Source organism: Muscardinus avellanarius (genome assembly GCF_963383645.1).
Source record: "Muscardinus avellanarius genome assembly, chromosome: 4".
Classification (NCBI taxonomy): domain Eukaryota; kingdom Metazoa; phylum Chordata; class Mammalia; order Rodentia; family Gliridae; genus Muscardinus; species Muscardinus avellanarius.
Genome location: NC_137789.1, coordinates 57,560,228 through 57,582,316, shown reverse-complemented (window position 1 = coordinate 57,582,316; position 22,089 = coordinate 57,560,228). Strand labels below are relative to the sequence as shown.

The 22,089-nt window shown below is 44.9% G+C and overlaps 1 protein-coding gene across 1 annotated transcript in view; it reads right to left on the bottom strand.

The window, feature by feature from the left end:
- The window catches only part of ZNF704 (zinc finger protein 704), a gene marked incomplete at both ends in the record, with an annotated part of 227,770 nt that overhangs the window by 5,556 nt on the left and 200,125 nt on the right, over positions 1 to 22,089 (bottom strand). The window contains 3 exons of the mRNA XM_080695129.1: positions 12,616 to 12,720; positions 15,637 to 15,904; positions 20,672 to 20,772. Coding sequence (XP_080551255.1) covers positions 12,616 to 12,720; positions 15,637 to 15,904; positions 20,672 to 20,772 — 474 coding nt within the window. The remainder of the gene's footprint in view (positions 1 to 12,615; positions 12,721 to 15,636; positions 15,905 to 20,671; positions 20,773 to 22,089) is intronic.

The following is a 22,089-nucleotide window of genomic DNA, read 5'->3' as shown; positions in this document are numbered from 1 at the left end:
CCAGCAGCTGGGCGCGTCCCAAAAAAGACACAGCGGATTTCCGATTCTCCCCGCCTGCTACTACATTGCTGTAAGTACTAGATTTTAAAACCAAATCCTTGGTGGTCCAGTGGTTAAGATGGGGCGCTCTAATTGCCGCGACCTGAGTTCAATTCCTGGTCGGGAAAAAAAAAAAAAAAAAAAGCCATTTTGGTACTGGCACCCGGGCTCTGAGGGGGACGGCAGCAGCCATTTTGGTACTGGCTTCTGGGCTTTTAGGGGGACGGCAGCAGCCATTTTGGTACTGGCTTCTGGGCTTTTAGGGGGACGGCAGCAGCCATTTTGATACTCGCTTCTGGGCTTTAAGGGGGACGGCAGCAGCCATTTTGGTACTGGCTTCTGGGCTTTAAGGGGGACGGCAGCAGCCATTTTGGTACTGGCTTCTGGGCTTTTAGGGGGACGGCAGCAGCCATTTTGATACTCGCTTCTGGGCTTTAAGGGGGACGGCAGCAGCCATTTTGGTACTGGCTTCTGGGCTTTTAGGGGGACGGCAGCAGCCATTTTGATACTCGCTTCTGGGCTTTAAGGGGGACGGCAGCAGCCATTTTGGTACTGGCTTCTGGGCTTTTAGGGGGACGGCAGCAGCCATTTTGCCTCCTCCTCTGAGGCTGATAGCGGCCATCTTTAACACGTGGTTATAGTGATAGCGGCCATCTTTAACACGTGGTTATACTGATAGCGGCCATCTTTAACACGTGGTTATAGTGATAGCGGCCATCTTTAACACATGGTTATGCTGGTGGAAGCCATCTTCCCTTAGCACGTGGTTATGCTGGGGTGACCATTTTGTCCAACCCACAGGTCGGCAGCCATTTTGCCTCCTTTCTTCTCTGAGGGTAACGGCGGCCATTTTTTTTCCCAAACTGCAGGTCGGCCATCTTAGACTCCACCCTATTTTTCACTCTTAACCAATCCTAGGGCTAATTAAAATTCTAAAACCCTCCCATTTTTCTCCTGGCCAATCATAAAAGTCGGCGGACATCTTAAAATACTATTAACTGCCATTGTTTCACACACATCTCCACAGCGTGGGCCTGGCTCTGCAGCCCCTCTGCGCTCACACTGCGGTAAGCTTCCCTTTTAATTTGGATAAGCGGGTTCCGGCTTTTAGCCCCCTCCGGACTCAGGTTTCTGGCTGATTAAAAAAAATCCGAACGTTCGGCCCTGAGTCCCCTCCAGCCGGCCAGGCCGCGCTGCGGGTGTGTACGGGAATTAGAGACGTCTTTTCTCTGACACGCCAATCTGTTTTTGAACAAAGGGTTGGACCCCAGGACGCTGGAGTTCTGACTTTGTTCCTGCCGCTTATCCGAGATGGGGGGAAACCAGCAATCTAAGATTAAGATTGATTCCCAGTCGGCCCTGGGCCGCGTCCTGGCTAATCTCCAGGCTTTGGGCTTCTCAGGGGAACTGTCCCCAGAAAAACTTATTTCTCTTTGCACTAAGATTTGGCCGACATATGATTTAACTGATAACCTTCGATGGCCGGTAATGGGGACATTAAATCCTAGAATGCTAATGGCTCTCAGTGAATATTGCACACGTTCGGCGAAATGGCCTGACCTGTTGTATTTACAGCCGTTCTGGCGCCTGCATTTTCTGTTTGCCTCCCCACCTAGCCCTGCTGCCCGAGTCATGCTGGCTGGGGAGTCCCGCGGGCCACAGCCGCCATCTTGGACACCCCCTGGCAACCCACAAGCGCCACCTGGTGGCCCCTCTGGGACACAGGCTGGTAAACCAGCTGACTCACAGCCGCCATTGTACAAGGAAACATGGATACCGGAGCCTGACCTGGCCGAGACACCGGCCTCATTTACGGATGAGCCTGACCCACAAGATCTCTCCGTACCGTTGCGACCGTCAGCTCCTTCCGGAGCGGCCTCTTGCTCTAACCCACTTCTTTCTCCCCCGCCTTCCTCCCTCAAGGGACCGATCCTGACCTCCCCCTCGCCTACCCCCATAGGTCACCGGACTCGTTCCAGAAATCCTCCTTCTCTCCTGGCCCCGCTTCGTGAGGTGGCTGGTGCAGAGGGAGTGGTCCGTGTACATGTTCCTTTTTCCCTTCCTGACCTCGGACAACTTGAGAAAAAACTGGGCTCTTTCTCAGCCAATCCCAGTGGTTTCATCAAGGAATTCCAACATATTATACAAGCATACGATTTAACTTGGCGGGATCTTCATGTCATTCTAACTTCTTCTTTAACTCCAGATGAACGTGACCGTATCCTGAAAGCGGCCAGAGAGAGGGCCGACCAGGCCCACGTAACCAACCCATTACTTCCTACCGGTAACGCTGCAGTTCCCTCCGAGGAACCTAATTGGGATTATAATATAAAGGAGGGAATAGAAATAAGAAATTATATGATACAATGTCTTCTTGATGGTATGAGAGATGCCTCCCATAAGGCAGTTAATTATGATAAGCTTAAGGAAATTACCCAGGGTCCAGACGAAAACCCAGCTGTTTTTCTAAATCGGTTACGAGAGGCTTTTACCCGTTATACCCGTTTAGACCCATCTACGGAGGCAGGCTCAGTCATATTAGCCACTCATTTTATTGGGCAATCAGCTCCTGACATTCGGAGAAAACTAAGAAAGGCTGAGGATGGCCCTCAAACTCCTATCCGAGACTTGGTGAACATGGCATTTAAAGTTTTTAATTCCAGAGAGGAACAGGCAGAAGTAGAACGTACGCTCCAACTTCGCCAGATGGCGAATATACAGGCCCAAGCCCTGGCGGCGGCCCTGCGGCCAGCTGAGGATAAGCAGCCTTCGGGACGGCGAGCTCCACTTAGGGGAGGACGCCAGCAACGACAGCCACCCTCCGGAACCTGTTTCAAGTGCGGTGGTGCTGGTCACTGGGCACGCAGTTGCCCCCAACCACGTCCGCCAACCAGACCGTGCCCGGCGTGTGGCCAAGAGGGACACTGGAGAAGTGAATGTCCCTGGAGAGGAGGTGAGTCTCAGGTGCCTCAACACCGGGGAACCACCCCTCCAGACCAGGCCCCGCCAATGGCCCTACTGGGTCTGGCTGAAGATTGACACTCCCCGGCCTCGGCCACCCGTATTACTCAAGCTGAGCCCAGGGTCACGCTACAGGTAGCGGGTAAACCAATCTCTTTCCTGATTGATACGGAAGCTACCTACTCTGTCCTCCCTTCCTTCTCTGGACCTAGTTTCCCTTCCCAAATCTCGGTCCAAGGGATTGACGGCCTACCCTCTTGCCCACGTATCACAGGCCCTCTGTTATGCCATCTGGAAAGTTTTATGGTCAACCATCCATTCCTGATTATCCCATCATGTTCTACCCCTCTGTTGGGTAGAGATTTTTTAACCAAACTTGGGGCAGAACTTTCATTTAATCTCCCCCTGGTGTCCGCTTCCTCTAACATATTTTTAATAGCTACAGCTACAATAGAAGACCAAAAGGAAAAACCCCCCCTTCCGACAGATGTGGTGGACCCCATAGTATGGGACACCAGTACCCCAGTGGTGGCAACTCACCACACCCCGGTTCGAGTTACCCTACGTGACCCCAATATTTTTCCTGCTCGCGCCCAGTTTCCGATATCCCTCCTTCATCGGCGCGGGCTTAAGCCAATCATTTCTCGTCTCCTGGCGCAGGGATTGCTCATCCCTATTAACTCCCCTTATAATACCCCCATCCTCCCAGTTAAAAAGCCTAACGGGACATACCGCCTAGTCCAAGACCTCCGTTTGATTAACGAGGCAGTGATACCAATCCACCCGGTGGTCCCTAATCCCTATACCCTCCTGTCTCAGATTCCCCCCAATACTACCCACTTCTCAGTCCTTGATTTAAAGGACGCATTTTATACAATTTCCCTTCATCCGGAATCATATCCCCTTTTTGCCTTCACTTGGGAGGACCCCGACACCCAGGTCGCCCAGCAACTTACCTGGACGGTCCTCCCCCAGGGTTTTCGAGACAGCCCACATCTCTTTGGGCAGGCTCTAGCGCGGGATCTCCTTCAATGCCCCTTAGAGCCTAGTTCTCTACTACAATATGTAGATGACCTTTTGCTTTGTAGCCCCTCCTTAGAAATGTCTAAGCGTCACACTGCTCTCCTCCTTAATTTCCTTGGGAGCAAGGGCTATAGGGTGGCCCCACATAAGGCCCAATTATCAATGCCTGAAGTGCAGTACCTAGGCCTCCACCTCACCCCCAACACTCGGGGACTCACGGTGGACAGGGTCAAGGCCTTACGAGACTTACAGCCGCCCACCACAGCTGGTCAGATCCAATCCTTTTTGGGCTTTGTGGGATTTTTCCGACATTGGATCCCCAACTTTGCCATCATAGCTAAGCCACTACATGAGGCAATTAAGGAAACCCCGGCTGGCCCTCTCACTTCGCCTGCGATCGTTCGACAAGCTTTCCAGGCTCTTCGAGAGGCTCTCCTTAATTCGCCTCCACTGGCACACCCCAACCCCACTAAGACCTTCTTGTTATTTACTGACGAAAGGCAAGGAATAGCCACAGGAGTGCTCACGCAACCCCTGGGACCAACTCAGGTGCCAGTGGCCTATCTGTCCAAGCAACTGGACCCCACCACCCGGGGCTGGCCACCCTGCCTCAGGGCTCTGGCAGCAGCAGCCGCACTCACAAAAGAGGCTCTTAAAATCTGCCTTCAGATGCCCCTGCAGGTCTTCTCCCCACATAGGCTCCAGGATTTGCTCTCTCCACGAGCACTCCCTCTTTTGTCACCATCCCGTATTCAGGAACTTTATTTGCTGTTTATGGAAAACCCAAGTGTTAAACTATCTCATTCCCCAGCCCTTAACCCGGCCACTCTGTTACCAGTGAGCCAGGGTCAGGGCCCTGATTCGGGTTCATTTAGCGATGTTCACTCATGTGTTGATGTAATTGAAGCTCTAGCCAAACCTCGGGCGGACCTCCAGGACACCCCCCTTCTTAATCCAGATGTCACTTATTTCGTTGATGGCAGCTCTGTTCCTGATGCCAGAGGTAAGAGGAGAGCAGCCTATGCAGTGGTCACTCTAACCCAAACAGTTGAAGCTGCCAGATTACCGGACGGTACTACCTCACAAAAGGCTGAGCTGATCGCCCTAACTCGAGCCTTACAGCTGGCAAAAAACAAGCGGGCAAACATTTACACCGATTCTAAATATGCCTTTCTAATAGCACATTGTCATGCCTCAATCTGGAGAGAGAGAGGGTTTCTCTCCACCAAGGGATCACCCATTATCAATGCTACCCTAATTAAAAAGCTTCTAGACTCCCTTTCCTTACCATCCGAGCTGGCCATCATTCACTGTAGGGGCCATCGGACGGAGTCTTCCTTAGTGGCAAAAGGAAACAATAAAGCTGATTATACAGCGCGACAGCTGACACAGCAGGCTCAGCCAAGCCCGCCGGCACCTATACTGTTTCTAACACTCCCTACAATGGTGCCTAATTACAGCCCGGCTGAACGAGAACACCTGACAAAACTTGGGGCGTCCAGCGCGAAAGATGGCTGGCTCATGGTACAGGATAAAATTGCTCTGCCTAAGGCCCAGGCTGAAGAAATCATCAGCTTAATACATAACTCTCTTCACGTGGGACCCATGGCACTAAAGCATTTTCTGAGCCCCTTGTTCTATTCTCCTCTCCTACTACAGCTAATTGGTAAAGTCAGTGCCTCCTGCTCCACTTGCGCTGCTGTATCCACTCAGGGAGGCCTTCGCCCCTCCTTCCCCACCCACCAAATGAGGGGACACCTGCCAGGACAGGACTGGCAGATTGACTTCACACATATGCCTCCCCATAAAAAACTTAAATATCTTCTTACCATGGTTGACACCCTAACGGGTTGGGTGGAGGCTTTTCCTTCAAAGGATGAGACAGCCAGCACGGTAGCCAATGTTCTCTGCTCAGATATCATTCCTCGTTTTGGCCTCCCTAACTCCTTGCAATCTGATAACGGTCCAGCTTTTGTTTCTAAAGTCATTCAGCAGGTGACACAAGCTCTGGGCATTGCGTGGAATCTCCATGTTCCATACCGACCACAGTCTTCAGGAAAGGTAGAAAGGATGAATGGAATTCTCAAAAATCACTTAACGAAACTCTCTCTGGAACTACGGGTTTCATGGCCGGAGCTCCTGCCACTAGCTCTGGCCCGGGTGAGGGCCACCCCCCGAAGCCCCACCTTTATGAGCCCATTTGAATTGCTATACGGCCGCCCTTTCTTGCTTAATCACACTCTTCCTTCGGACCCCCCTCCTTTGTCTTCCTATCTCCCTTATTTGTCTCTCCTCAGGCACCTTCTTAGGGAACATGCTGACCGATACCTTCCCCAACCGGGGACTGACGAAACAGCTCCACACCATACAGCTAAGGCCCTCAAGCCGGGAGATCAGGTCCTTCTCAAGTCACTCCAGCCAAAACAACTTCAACCACGGTGGACGGGGCCCTTCACAGTAATCCTCACCACACCCACCGCAGCCAAACTGCTGGGGGACCCCAACTGGCACCATCTTACTCGGCTGAAAAGGGCCCCACTGCAACAGTCCCGGGACGAATTTTCTTGCACAGTATTAGGACCTACTAAGCTTCGTTTTTCTCGACATAACTCTCTTTGATGTTTACATGTTAGCAGGTCCACTTGTTTACAGGTTATGGTGCTCTCCCTCTTCGGATGTTGAACTGCCATAAGTATTAAACCTTGGAAGTCGGGTACTGATGCTCCTGACGCAGTAGCAGATGTTCGTTTGACCAGACAGACCTATACCCACTCAGGGAGTTGCTGCTATTAATAACTCTGGTCGAATAAAAACTGCTGAAGGGGCAAAAGACGTTCTCCTCAGGGAAATGCTGCTATTTAAATAATAGATCTAGTGACAATCTACCTCATATTTAAAGGGCTCCTAGGATCTGCTTTCACAATTTTTTTCTTTTTCTAATAGCACCTTGCCTGTTAACCAGGGTAACCTCCAGCTCTCACCGCGGCCACGCCTGCCTGCCCCCGCCCTTCCAGGGGATTGGACCCTGACTCCCGGCCTGGGGCCCCTGACTCCGCCCACTCTGTCAGCAGGAAGTAGTTCGATAGAGTCGTCGCCCTTATGACCAAAAAGGCCGGGATGTTAGGTCCTCAACCCCCATATGGGACAGGGGCGGGGCTGACCCGCCTCCTTACCCTGCAAGTTCCCACGGAAAGCCACTCCCCTTTGATAAAAAGGGGAACGCGGCGATCTCGAGACACACAGAGAAGCCACACACAGAAGAAGCCTGTGAGACGGAGAGATTTTCTATATCCGTGGAAGGCTCTCTTCCACGCCCTCTCCCACCCCCAACCCGCACCCGCGACACGGGGGTGGGGGAGGGAGCTGCCTGGGACTGATGGGCCGGTCTAATAAAGACTTATGCCGCCTGCATGGCCGATCTCGCGTGTCTGTGGATCTATCTCTCGCAAACCATACAATAAGGACCAGGTTTTTGAAAATTCCAGGAGCACTTTTTGAGGAATATGGACCGACTGTGAGGATGAGCCCTTGTGACAGTCTTTATTCCTCCTCACACTGTCAACATGTTCTGTGTGCAGCCCTCCTCGCTCCATGACGGACTCAAGTTTCTACAGGGTGGACAGACAGGGCCCACTCTGAACTTGCACATGGGCTCCATCCTGTGGGAAACTTAACATGATCTACCTTAAGGGTTTCCTTAACACTTTTAACTGCAAGATATGAATCATATTTTATCTTTTTATTTTACTTGGGGAAGGGAGTAGGGAAATTGAGGGAGTGATTGTGGTAGAGAACTAATATTTTTTCAGTTCATGCAAATGTGAAAGACAGGCTACTAGGTTATATATTATCTTTCTCAATTTTCCCAGCAAAGCTACAAAATAAATATTACTTTTATCTTAGAGACAGATGTTTAGGCTTTGAGCACAGAAGTGGACCACATAGCACCCCAGAGATAAAAACATCAGAAATAGTAATTTATCAAGAGCTTGATATATAAGCTAAGTATGAGTTACGTAACTCCCATATATTACCTATGTTTTCCCTTCCCCTCCACTCTGCTTCCTGTCCTTCCCTCCCTGGTTCTGAAAATGGAAAGACCTTAAACTTATAAGCACATGTGCTATGAGTCTATGCTAAACAGGGAGAATCCACTTTTTCTGATCTGTTTTATAGCAACCATAGCAGTAATGGTAAGTGCTCCATTGCATTGGTTGCATGCCAGGCACAAAACTCACAACACAGTTCTACCAGGTGGTGTCAGAACAAAGCACACTGCTTTAAAAGGGTCCCCGGGCTGCCTAGAGGTCAGAGTTCACAGATGCCAGAGCCAGGCTTTGCAACTGCGCCTCACAGGAGAGCACTGTATCGATGTGTGCCTTCCTGTAAATGCACTGGAGAAATCACTGTGGTTTTCTCTCAAATAGAACAACAAAGACTTTTGGCTGGTTTTACTTATAAATTTTTTTTTGTGTGTGGGTTGGGTATGGAACCCAGGGGCATTCAACCTCTGAGCTACACCCCCTGCCCTATTTTTTATTCTTTATTTTGAAACTGGGTCTCACTGAGTTGCAGAGGGCCTCACTAAGTAGCTGAGGCTGTCCATGAACCACGATCCTCCGGGTCTCAGCCTCCTGAATGCTGGGATTACAAGTGTGCACCACCACGCCCAGCTTTACTTATAAAATTCTGAACTCTCTTTCAAGGGCTATTATTTTAGATTTTGGATGAATATATCGATATAGTTTTCCTGTATACCATAGCCGTGTATTTCCACTGACAGTGTACTAGAGTTCCCTTTTTCTTTGCATTCTTACCAGCTTATTTTAGTCTTTTTAATGATAGCCATTCTAACTAGGGTGAGATGGTAACACCAAAACAGACAAACAAACCCAAAGCCAAACCAACCAAGCATCTAACAGTCAAGCACTACTATGCTACCTCCCCCCTCCAATTCACATGGCACAACTCTAGACCTCAGTATGGTGATAAGGCCTTTAAAGAGAAAAGTTAAATGAGGTTCTAAGAGTTTGGTCTGGATTCCAGAGGATTAGTGTTCTGATAAGAAGAGATATGGGGGCTGTTCTTGTGTGTCTTCTCTGCTCCCGGTCTCTGCACCCCATCTTCATTCCCTCTTGCTATTGATTGCACATGTATCAGGTCATGTGAAGATATAGCTAGAAGATGACTATATACAAACCAGGAAGAGAGCCGCCACCAGGAACTAAACTGGCTGACACCTTGATCTTAAACTCTCAGCCTCCAGAAGTGGGAGAAAATAAATTAGGAATTTATTCCTAATTTATTATTATTGAGGAGGAATAACCCACCTGTCTATGGTGCTTTGTTAGGGTAGCTTGAGTTGACTAATAAAGGGCCATGAGCTCGTAGTTTTGTCATAAAAAGACATAGGCATGGAGATAATTAGAAGTAAAGGCAAAACACTAGGGAAAAACAGGTTAAAGAAAGCTTAATTAATGATGGTCTCCTCTCCTCTTTCCTCCTCATAGCCTAAGGCTTAAAAACACTGAACTTAGAGCAGTGTGTTTGTAAATATGCAGATCAGCCTCCTAAGCTCTACACCACCAGGAAGGGACCTTACTCAGGGAACTCATTAACGCCCAGTGTTCAGGCTATCTGGTACAGGCAGATGAATAAGTAAACGCCGAGGAGTCTTGAAATTTCTCAGAAGGGGATTTCCCACACTCTCTAGGAAGTTTTTAAAATATGTCTTCAATACCAGGTCTCAAAAAGGAGGGAAAAAAACCAAATCTTTAAAGAAGTTGACAACCTCGGGGCATTTATTTGGAGTGCAAAGAGAAAGGTGTTTTTATTTTCTTTTGAAATGTATCTTATAAAGTAGAAACTGCTCTCTTCTACCATTTGGACATGACTGAGGCCATCATGAATACTAATTCATTACAATTTTAAACTTTGAAATCTTCTGTCTGAAGCTATAATTTAGGAGGTAATCCCCAAGTTCTTAGCTTCCACCTGGCTTTCTGTCTCCTAGGGGCCAGGAAGAGCATTTTTGGTAAGTTGCTGCTGGTGTTTAGCCGGGGGCCTTGGACAGTCCTGCAACTGCAGATCCTTAGGAAAGCTAACCTGCCAACAGAAGGAAGAAGAGAGAAGCACCCTTTTGGTTTTTTTCTAAAAAAAAAAAAGCATTGATAAGGAATATGCTTGGTGTAGTTTTTTTCTTTTCTTTCTAGAGTAAAAAAAAAAAAAAAAGTCTTTGACTCTTCCCCTTGCATTTTAAAACAGGAATGTGAATTTGACTGTTAAAATGGTCTAAAGTCTTGGCTGAAGTAGATTAGACAACCAGATAAACTGGGAATTTTCTGGTGAAAGAATAAATTAGTTGTTGACTCAGGAGTTTAATTGGATACCTATACTTAACCCAGCCACTATATATACTTTCTATCAAAGCTCTCTGCTAGAATGCCCCTGGTAACTAACACAGGAAAAGAGGGACTGTGTAAAGAGTCTCAGGCACTGAGATAAGGGTAGAGATATACACAGTGTTCACATAGCCTTTTTTTTTTTTTTTTTTTTTTGGTGGTCCTGGGGTTTCTGAAAATCCTTCTACCTCCGGGCTACCCTCCCAGACCTATTTTATATCTTTTTATTTGGAAACAGGGTCTCTTAAGCCAGAGAGGCTGGCTTTGAACCTGTGCAATTCTGTCTCTGCCTCCCAAGAGCGGGGATTACAAGCGTGCACTACCATGCCCAGCTCACATAGCTTTTTTAAAATTTCATTGATGGAAAACAAACCATAGCCAGGTGTGGTGATGCACGCTTGTAATCCCAGCACTTGGGAGGCTGAAACAGGAGGACCACATAGGTTCGAAGCCAGCCTCAGCTACTTAGTGAGGCTCTCAGCAATTTAGTGAGATCCTATTTCCAAGTAAAATATAAAATAGGTCTGGGAGTATAGCCCGAAGGTAGAAAGCCCCTGGGTTCTACCCCCAGTACCAAAAAAAAAAAAAAAAAAAAAAAACCCAAAAAACAAAAAAACAAAAAAACCCACCAAACTCAAAAAACTGTATACAGCATCCTGGCTAGCATCCTATTATAAGATGTTTGGGAACCGTGAAGACAGGCAGCGAGTGAAAAAGTGCTCAGTGTGACTTCTCTATAGCTTAGAAGGAGATGATTTAATTAAGAAAGCAAAGGAGAAATGTTTTAGTTCAGTTGGTCACAGAAGTAGTTTGAATAGAGATTTGAACTGGGCTGTTCTGTCTTCTCAGTACTCTTGTTTTTGGTTCACATTAGCAGTATGGTGTATGCTTTCAAAAGTTCAACCCGAGTCAAAGGCAGGAATTAACATATCCAGCTAGCAAGTCAATATAATTCTGTAGTTGGAAGCACCATACTAGGTTAGCACAGAAGGGCTATCTTAATGGTGATAGGGAGAACTACTCTGGATCTTTTTATGTTACCAAGGAAAAAGCCCCCCAAAGGACAGGATGTTAACCTCTGACACCCACATCAGTGGGCCAATGTTCTTGCCAGAAAGAAAACTTTCTGCACATCTAAGCCTCTCTCTTCTCATTTCTCCTAACAAGGTCACTCTCAGAGCAGCTTCCAGTTACCACTATTCACAGAAACAGGTCACTTTCATAATTACTTCAGATCCATGGTATTGTTTAAAAAAAACCGCATTCCAGTAGTATTTTCTGGAAGCTACCGTTTCCCAAATTGCTGCCAGTGGGATGCTTTTTATTGTTGGCTATTTCTCTATGGAATTTAATAAATATTCATCAGCAAATCACAGCATAACATAATTCATTCAGCCACTTTCATTTTATCAGCTCCACAGGAGGCTTTAGACTTTGCTGGGAACCTCTGGGAGTTGCCACTGGTTGACAATAAAAAGCTTTTGTGGGGACCTTGTTTGGAGGGGTGGAGAAGAGAAAATAAAGTAACATCTGTTATCATAAACCACTTTCTGAACCTTATCAGAAGCGACACACCACTACAAGCATGGCCAGTGTGCAGGTCTGTGGGTATTTTGTGATAAGCTATACCAGACCCAATATCTTTTTAAATGAATGCTTAGGAATCCTGGTGATTTATCAGACATAAATCAGCTACTGGGTTAATTCTTAATGTGCTTTTAAAGTCTGGTTGCATATTTTAGCACGTATTTATTTTCACATTATCTAACATGGATTATTCAGGCTTTGGAGGAAAAATGATTTCAATTTATTTACATTTGAATTTTCAAGGGAGATACCTACAAAATAACTTCACAGTAATAAATTTTATAGAGTTATTTAAGATAAACACCACCATTTACATACAAGGCATGAACTCAGCTATTAATTCTATTGTCTTTTGGAAACATAAATATACCACCAGCTCCCAAATATATTTCCAACAATTTATAAATCACCAGTTGAAATTCTTCTAGTTTTCTCAAATACTCATTAAAGCATCTTTTCACAGAGAAGTTGGACCTGTTAGAACCATGAGATACCTTGATAAATTTGCTATTATTGTTTAAAAAATATAGTACTTTTGTCATTCTGACTTTCTTTAAATTTATGTTTGGCTTTGCCCAGATTTCTGGACTGTTTTTCTACTTACTGGAATGCCCGTGAAAGTGACCGGAGGAGACTGCCAAGAAATGCTGAAGCTGCTGCCATTGGGGGTGAACTTGGCAGACCCTGGAATAGTCACGGGAGGTGTGGCCTGAGGGACAGAAAACAGAAAAAGTTCTTATGAAAGAACATTTTCTCTCAACATCTTAAGCTCTCATTACCACAGTAGAGCCTCAGGAATGGTCTCAGCTGTGTTAATAACTTGGACTAATTATCTAATTGGTAGAGATTAAGTAGGGTCAAAGGGAGTAGTTATGAAAAGACTTTTTGTAAATATCTAAGAAATCTATCAAGAAAGAGATTGTTTTGTTTTATGTGGTGATAAGTAAACCCAGGGCTTTGCACACACTAAGAAAGCACTATTCAACAGAGCTACATCCCCACCCTAAGACAGTTTCCTCCCCTCCTTCCCCGTGGTACTGGGGATTGAACCCAGTGGGCATACTACCTCTGAACTACATCCTGAGCCCTATATTTTACTCTATTTTGTGAAACAGGGTCTCACTAAATTTTATCGAGGCTGGCTATGATATTGTAATTCTCTTGTCTCAGCCTCCCCAAGTACTGGTATTACAAGTGTGTGCCACCATGCCTGGCTCTGAGATAGTTTTGACTGTCAACTTCTGAAAAGAAATTCTATTAAGTGTGCATATACCTTTTTAAGGGCACCTGTATGTAATTCTTCATTATCAAATTAGGAAATATAAACTTGTTGAATAAATGGGGAAATGGTGGTGTGTATACTGGTACAACATTTTTGAAGTGTAATTTAGCAATATGTATCAAAATTCTTAGCATTCTGTGTATTAGTTATTTTACTTCTAAGAACTCGTTCTTATTCATGTTATTCTGCAATATATATATATATATATATATAAAACTAGAATATATATATATTCTGCAATATATATGTATATATAAACTAGAAACAATATGAATTTCAGCCATAGGGAAACAGATAAACACATCATGATATACCCAAAGAGTCATTAAAGATGTTATTAAAAGAGATTTATTGACATGGGGAAATGTTTACCATATATTATGTAAAAAAATAAAGCATAGTAAAGACTGGAGTATAATAGATTACTTAAAAATGTCTATTCATGGACACAAAGAACAAAGTCTTGATGGACATATAAAAAATATTAACTAAGTTGTTAATATGTTTTGCTTGTTGAGACTCGGGACGAATTTTCTTTCTTTGATGTTTTTACTTTCTTTTTGCTGAATATTTATAATGTCTAGAAACAGAAAAGTCCCATGTATTATGAATATATTCTTTGGAAAAGACTTTCTACATAATCCAGTGTGTGTTCCAACTTTCTCATTAAATAGATGAGCAAATGATTTAATTATGTTCATTCCAAGCCCATGATTTCTGACCTAAGGGCAAAACTGACAAATAAGAACAAATGAATAAATTATTCTTTTTGACTAACATAACAAGAGTCAGGAATGAAATTTATTGTATGAAGTAATTTAATTATCAGTTCTATCCCATTGCTCTTGAGTTCTGATAAATAAGTGGCTGAATTCTTCCTTTGTAGGTTTAGTTTGTCTTATTACAAATATATTGGCTAGTGACAGTGGTTTTGTAACTGGTACCATTGGAGAATACTTTGGCAGTACATAGCAAGGTTCTTAAACTGTGTTCATTCATGTTCCAAGTGACTTGATAATTGCTTTTCTAAGAATTTAAAGAAAAAAGATTGAGAGCCACAGGAAGAGAGATGTTCATAATGGAGTAATTAATGATACTGAAAAACTGGCTAGACCAAAAAGTATATACCTGATGACCAGGGAAAGATTAAAACAATTTTGGTGTTTTAATTTAATCAGATAGTACTCAGTTATGTGGCAAGCTTTTTTCTTATAAAATAAAAACTGGGGTAGAATAATTACAAGTATGTAAGGAGATTTTTTACTTTTCAAATTAAAAAAAATATTTTTTTGCGGTACTGGGGATGGAACCCAGGGCATTCTACCTCCAAGCTACACCCCCAGCCCTATTTTTTTTATTCTTTTTTTTTTTTTGTGGTACTGGGGTTCCTGGAAGCCCTTCTACCTCCGGGCTACACTCCCATACCTATTTTTACATTTTCATTTTGGAAACAGGGTCTCCTAAGCCAGCGCGCGCGGCTGGCTTCGAACCTGCGCGATCCTCCTGTCTCCGCCTCCCAAGCACGGGGATTACAAGCGTGCGCCACCACGCCCGGCTTATTCTTTATTTTGAAACAGGGTCTTACTGAGTTGCCAAGGGCCTCACTAAGTGGCTGAGGCTGTCTTTGAACTGCGATCCTCTGGTCTCAGCCTCCCAAATGCTGGGATTACAAGTGTGGACCACCATGCCCAGCTTAAAGGAGATTTTTAAAAGGTGCATAATGTAGCTGAAAATTATAGGGGAGGAAGATCTCTAACCATGTTCTGCATTTATAGGATCTGAATCATGATCTGCTGTAGGGGCTGCTGGGGTCCAGCCCCTGCTCTGACACAGTAGGTCTTGGGGGAGTTCCCCAAGAATTACAATTTCTAACAAGTTCCTAAGGGATACGACACCTACTGAGTACTAAAGACCAGTACTGTAGTCTAAGAGTGCAAGCTGCCCATTTAGGAGGGAGAGTATGAAGTCACAGATTTGAAGTGCAGGGTGATTCTGCTATTGTACTAGACCTTTCCAAGGCCCAGCTTTTCAAATTTCATTTTTTTAATTTAACAGGATATACTTATACAACATGCTAGGCACCATTCTAAGGGCTTCCTATTATTAAAGATGTTAATCCTCAGAGCAACCTCTAGGGGATGAAATCTTCAGCCAGCATTGGGGAATCCAAGAATAAGCTATCTGTATGAGATCTTGGTTTTAAGAGGCAAAAAAGAAAAACTTAGCTACTGGGCTTTAGCGAGTGCTGCTGTTTTTCCACTGAGTTACCCTTCACTCCCGGGTCAGAGGGCTACTGCTCTCGGTCAGGGGCAGGGTGAGGCCTCTCCCTGCCCTGGCAGTCACCTGGTAAGCATGGTCGGTGTGCACGAGGTAGAGGGTGGTGGGAGCTGAGCGGCTCAACGGTGTCATCAGCTTGGTGTCGGTTTTGGCACAAGGAGTTTCTGTCCGGCTGGAATCCGGGATGGGGAAAGTGGGAGGTGAAGCCAGGGACTGGGATGGTGAGACCGGGGCCAGGCTGCTCAGTCCATCTGCCACGGAGTCTGTGTTGAGCTTGATCTCAGTGTAGTAGAAGTCCTCTTCTCCATCACTGTAGTCAGAGTCTCCGACACGCCTAATTCAGAAGAGAGCAAACAGATGTGTTCAGCTGACCCGTCCTCTTGCCGTGCAGCCTTGCACGTGCTGTTCTGTCGAATGCTTTCCCCCTCTCTTGTCTGCCTGGGAATCTCTTTCTTACCCTATGACACTCAGCTAGCCACTTTTAGGGAACTCTTCCTTGACCTCTGCTACCATTGGCATGGGTTTCTCAAAAGTTCATGTGTCAGAAACTTAACCCTCAAACTCATATGTGAATGGTGTTTGGGAGGTAGTTAGGATTAGATGAGATCATGAAGGTGGGGCCCCTGAAGGGCCATGAAGGTGGTGGCATTAGAGGAAGACAGACCCAGGCTAGCATGCTCTGTCTCACTGAGTCATGTCCTCCTCCATGTTAGGATCAGATACTAGGAGATGTCAACACCACGGTGTTGCACTTACCAGTCGGCAGAACCATGAGCTAAACAAACCTTTATTGTTTATAAATTACCTGGTCTCAGATATCTTGTTATAGCAACAGAAAATGGACTAAGATGACCTCTTTAAAGCAATCCATTCATTTGATCTTCTGACAACAATTTATTGAAAATCTATCATATCCAGGCTGTTCAAGGGTCTCCTAATATCACAGTGCACAAAATAAAGATTCTTCCCTGATGGAACTTATAGTCTACTGGGTAAGGCAGAGAGGAAACCCACAAATAGACATTTAATATATCAGGTATTGATAAGTTCCAGAAAGAAAAATTAAGCAGCATAAGAATGTCCTTACGCAAGGTAAGTGATTGGGGAGGGGTACTATATTTTGACCAGAGTGTTCAAAGGAAGCTTTTCTGAGGAGGTGAAATTTAAGCAGATACTTGCCTAAATAAAGTGAGAGGGATACCATGCTGGAACCTGTGGAAAGAACTGAGGAAGTGTGACCTGAAGCCCGTGGGTGGGTGGGCCTGGTGTTCTCCCACGAGTGTAGAAAGCCTGTGGGTGGGACTGGAGGCAGGAGCAAGTTCCTGTGGGCTTCAGGCCATGGTAATGGCTTTTTATTTTTTCTGGATGTGATAGAATCCACTAATGGCTTTGAGAAATCTACATTATTTTTTTTAAAGGATCCCTTTGGCTCATGTCTAGATGAGGGAATAGAGGACAGAAGGGCCAGCACAGGAACTAAAGGCCATGCAGGAGGGCTGCTGCCACCGAGATTCGGGTGAGCTTTGGCAGTGGCTGGGCAAGGGTGACGGTGGTATAAGTGTCAAGCAGTTGAGTCTGGTTGTGTTTTGAAGGTGAGGAATGAAGACTACTTGACTCCTAACTCTTAGTCCTCTGTGTAAAGGGTGTTCATCATTTGAGTTAATTACATCTCTATAACTGTTGGTTGTTATTATTATTACTATTATTATTTGTGGTGTTGGGAATTGAACCAAGGGTCTCATGCATGCCAGACAAGCACTCTACCACTGAGCTACACCCCAGCCCTGCTCTGTAATTTCCTTTTTAAATCATCATCTCACTATGACTGTGCGTCCCTAGGGCTATATCCCATTGCTGACCTTTGGGCCATAGCACAGGAATCAGTGTATTTGGTGTAAGATAGCTACCTGTTAAGTGTTGGATGAGTACATAAAGCTGAGGTTTACTGTCGTGTAGACCATGGGTTCTGCAGTTGAATTTTACTAGCTCAGTTCCTGAAACTGTCTAACTTGGCTGTGATTTTAGCAGCTTACACACAGCCAATGTGTACCTTGGCTTCTTTAAAACATGGGGATTATGAAAATACCTGCGAGACATGAGGATTAAGTGAATACAGTGCTCAGAAGTGTACCTGACACACAGTCAGCACTATTTACATGTTTACTAAGTAAAAATAAAGATGACATGGGAAGGTCTCAGAATTTGCCTTCACTAGGAAAGTCTCTTCCAGGGTGCTTTCAAAGTTCTTCCTGAGTCTAGGAAAACCATACTTTCCTACTGAAAGTTTTGAGTAAAATAACTGTTATCCTAAAACAACATATATCAGGTTTGTTTATTTCTAGGGAATATCTGGTTTTGTGAGATGTGGGAAGCCAGGCAACCCTCATTTCATGGACCCATCCAGCAGCAACTGTAGATCACTGACTCAGAACAAACTTGTTTCCCTACAAATGATCCCTACATAAAACCTAAAATAAACTCCCTAGACCTTTCTGTTTTAGCCAAATCAGTGGTTTCTCCCAGGCTAGTTCCATTTCCCCTGGGCTTGGGTGCCGAGGCGTCTGGTGGGGAGTGTCTCTGCACCTTAGGAGGTCTGTATGGGGTTGGATTTTTCTCACCAGCATACCACTGATACCTTCAGAGAGCCCTGAGAGTGGGATGGAGAGAGAGCATCTTTTCTATTCCTGTTCCCAAGTCCTTTCTAGTCAAAGGCAGGCTGCGTTCCTGCTGGTTGCCAAGTGCTACTAATAGATGCACAGATCCAGGGATCATGAATTCCACAGGGGGTGAACGAGGTCTAGCCCTTCATATACAAGAATGGAATGAGGTTTAAGAGAAACACAGTGCACTTTTTATACTGGCATGGTGTGCACTGGGGCTACATCAGCGTTGAGGCATGTTTTATAGTGGCCTAACTGAACTCACAGATTAAGTCAAGGGCAGTCGTCTTTCCCAGTCCACCAGAGAGCTCAGGGCTGGGACTTGTCTGTAGATCAGCCCCAGAGTCCTGCAAACCCAGGCCCTTTCCTGGGCAGTGGCTGGCAGGGAACCACAATTTGCCAAGGCAATTCTAGAAAGCACATCAGTCAACTGGGGATCCCAGAGAAGCAAATAAAGTGGCTGCATTTGGAATTCCACCCATTGTGAGTATATCCTGGGAGCTCAGAGGAAAATCATGTGATACCTGTTATGGCCTATAAATACATGCATAGTTACACAGTATGTGCTTCAGAGTGGGCCTGAACAGGATTCAGTTTTCTATGCAGAGAGATGGACTTTAAAGCAAATACCTGCCGGGCATGGTGGAGCACGCCTGTAATCCCAGCATTTGAGAGGCTGAGACAGGAGGATCGTGGTTCAAGGACAGCCCCAGCTAATACATAGGCCCTTTGCAACCCAGTGAGACCCTGTTTTAAAATAAAGGAATAAAAAATAGGAATGGGGGGTAGTTTGGAGGTAGAATGCCCCTGGGTTCCATCCCCAGTACCCCCCTCCAAAGAAAAAAAGAAAAAGAAAAAAGAAAAAAAAGAAAAGAAAAATACCCTACCTCCTGGCTAGAGCTTTGGGAAGTTCTTTCTAAACCTTTACTCTGAGCTATTTATGTGGTGAGTTCTCCTGAGAATGAACAGTGGGGGAGAAACAACAGGGTTTCCTTGATGGAGGCCAGCAAGTATTGTGCATGGCAGTATTTCAGTGTGGCATTTCTTCACATGCAGGCAGACCCTATGGCCAGGGAAGCAGAGGCCAAGCTGTGCCGAGCCACACCCCTGAAGCGTGGTGACCCTCTGGGTGCCCTGAGCTGGAAGGCTCTGGTGTGTCCCTGAATATCAGCCTGAAGCACCAGGGAGCCAGATCCCTGCTTCTCTCCAGTCACTGATGAAGCAGACCCTAAGAGATCAGCACCAACCTCCTCAGAACCCTTTCTTTTCCCTTTGCCTATGCTACTTTTTATGGATGATGTTTTAAAGTATATCCCTTACTGGATAAAGCAACAGTTGTGTTTACCTTTCTACACTCATCTTGTCAAAAGACCTCCTTTGTGTCTAAGCATGAAGGCTTGGCTGTGTGTGTGTGTTTGCCTTATGCGCTCTGGTTACAACCTACAGCTTCTCAGGGTTCCTTCTCAGCTCCAGACGCCTGGACAGGAAGGACTCACACAGAAGCAGGAGACTGCTGACCTGCTGCTACCACCTGCTCGGAGCTCTAACTGCTGGACTCCCAAAGCACCATTTTCTCTTTTCTTAGGAGGCTGTTTTATAATATGAAAAAAAATGTAGACTTTACAAATAACGTGCTTATTGGAGCAACAGCAAGACTGAGCCAGACCATCAGGCATGATAAGAACAACAGCAGAGTTGACTGGTGTGTTAGTTCAGAAAGTGTGTGCTTTTGAGGTTCAAAGTCATGAATACGCTCCACTGGAAAAATAAGTACACATTTTATTTTATAGAGAATTTCAGGGGGTTCAATGACCCCCTGAAACACAACCACAGACTCGAGAGTAGGAACCTTCATTCTAGGGTTTTATATCTTATAAGTGTTTCTCACATACTTTATTTATACTCTCGCACATGATGGTGCAGAGCCAGCATTACTAGTCATTTGCAGAGGGAACTGGGGGTGCTTGATGTGGTGACTTGGCCAGTGTGATTGAGTAAGTGAATGGAAAGTCTTTCCAATATTAAATCCTTGTTCTAGCTGGGCGTGGTGGCTCATGCTTGTAATCCCAGCGCTTGGGAGGCTGAGACAGGAGAATCACACAGTTTTGATGCCAGCCTCAGCTACTTAGTGAGGCTTTCAGCAACGCAGTGAGTCCTTGTTTCCAAATAAAGTATAAAATAGGTCTGGGAGTATAGCCCAGAGGTAGAAAGCCCCTGGGTTCCACCTCTAGTAACACACACACACACAAACACACACACATACACACACACACCCTTGTTCTGTACTCTGTGACATACTGGCCTATATTATCAGTGGTGGCCATATCCCTAGTGATGAGGAAGAGTAAGCCAGGCTGCTGGCCACGACTTGTAAAGCACAGGGTGGCACCTGTGCTCTGAGTCTAGGTGGCCTCCTCCAGTCTAAAGGGAGCGCCACTCACCCGAGGTGAATGGTCCGGATGTGTTTCTGGATACCTGCTGCAGTGCTCAACACCTTGCCACAATTCTTCCATAGGCATTTGAACATCACCTTCATGGAGTTCTAGGAAAGGGAGAGAAAGTTACATTGCAATAAATACCAATCAATAGATATTAGCTTCCTGTTGTCCATCATGTTTTTTCTTCTTTAGAAAAGTGACAGTTCCCCACACTCTAGATGCTAACTCAGCACACCATCCTAGGACCTTCCTAGATGCTAAGAATCTTGGTGCTCTTAAGACATCGTCCCAAATTCTTCTTGATAACTGAGCTTTACTTTAATACTTTAGATCACCCTCATTAAAGTGACCACAGTGGCATTTAGGATGGAGTAAAAGAGGATTACACTCATAGTGTTTATCTCATTTAATCCTTAAAAGAGGAATGCTAGAAGTGATTTCCATTTTACACATACATACTTCAGTAAAAAGTGTCCAGTCAATGATGTAGGCACTGGCAAAGCTGGGAGTCAGACTCCACAATTCATCCTTCCTACCTGTATACAATTCTATGTTCTTCAAAAAGGATCTCAGTATTTTCTGAAAACAGTCCAGCACAGTAACGGAGGATACCATTTTGGATTTAATTTCCCAAGTCCACCAGTGCTCTTAAGTAGAAGAATAATAGCATCTTTCCCATAAGGTTATTATAAAGATAAAATGATGCTATGGAAATGAACCAGCAAAACACCAGTAGGAGTATTCATTCAATTAACAGTAGCTATTAGAGTATTATTATGATTGTGCTTTCTTCTGCTTGCCATGAACCCTTTTGAAGGCTGATTCTCAAAATAGTGAAAAGGGTTACACAGGTCAAAAATAAAGTATATAGAGCTGCGTATGGTGGTGCATGCTTGTAATCCCAGTATTTGGGAGGCTAAGACAAGAGGATCATAGGTTCAGACCAGTGCTCAGTAACTTTGCGAGACCCTGTTTTAAAATAAAAAATAGAAAGGGATGGGGATATAGCTTAGAGATAGAACATGCCTGGTTTAATCCTCAGTGCCACACACGCAAATAAACTAAAATGAAATAAAATAAAAATAATTATAGACAGTACACTGAAATGTTATTATAAAAATATTAAAATACTTTTGTGATATGGTAATATATGCACTTTCTAACAGATAAGATCTTAAAGTGGGTTTAATAATAACCATAATTTCAGAATAGTATTAAGCACAAATGACATTTTATAATATCTATTAAAATTGTAATGATATGGGATATCCATGATTTCTATTGGCCATTATAGTCACAGGTGGTACTAATATTATGGTTTGATGCATTCAATCATAATTGCAGGAAATATTATAGTTAAGAAGATAATAAGGCTATGCTTCCCCTCATCAGCTTACCCCCTACCTGAGCTGGCAATCTGT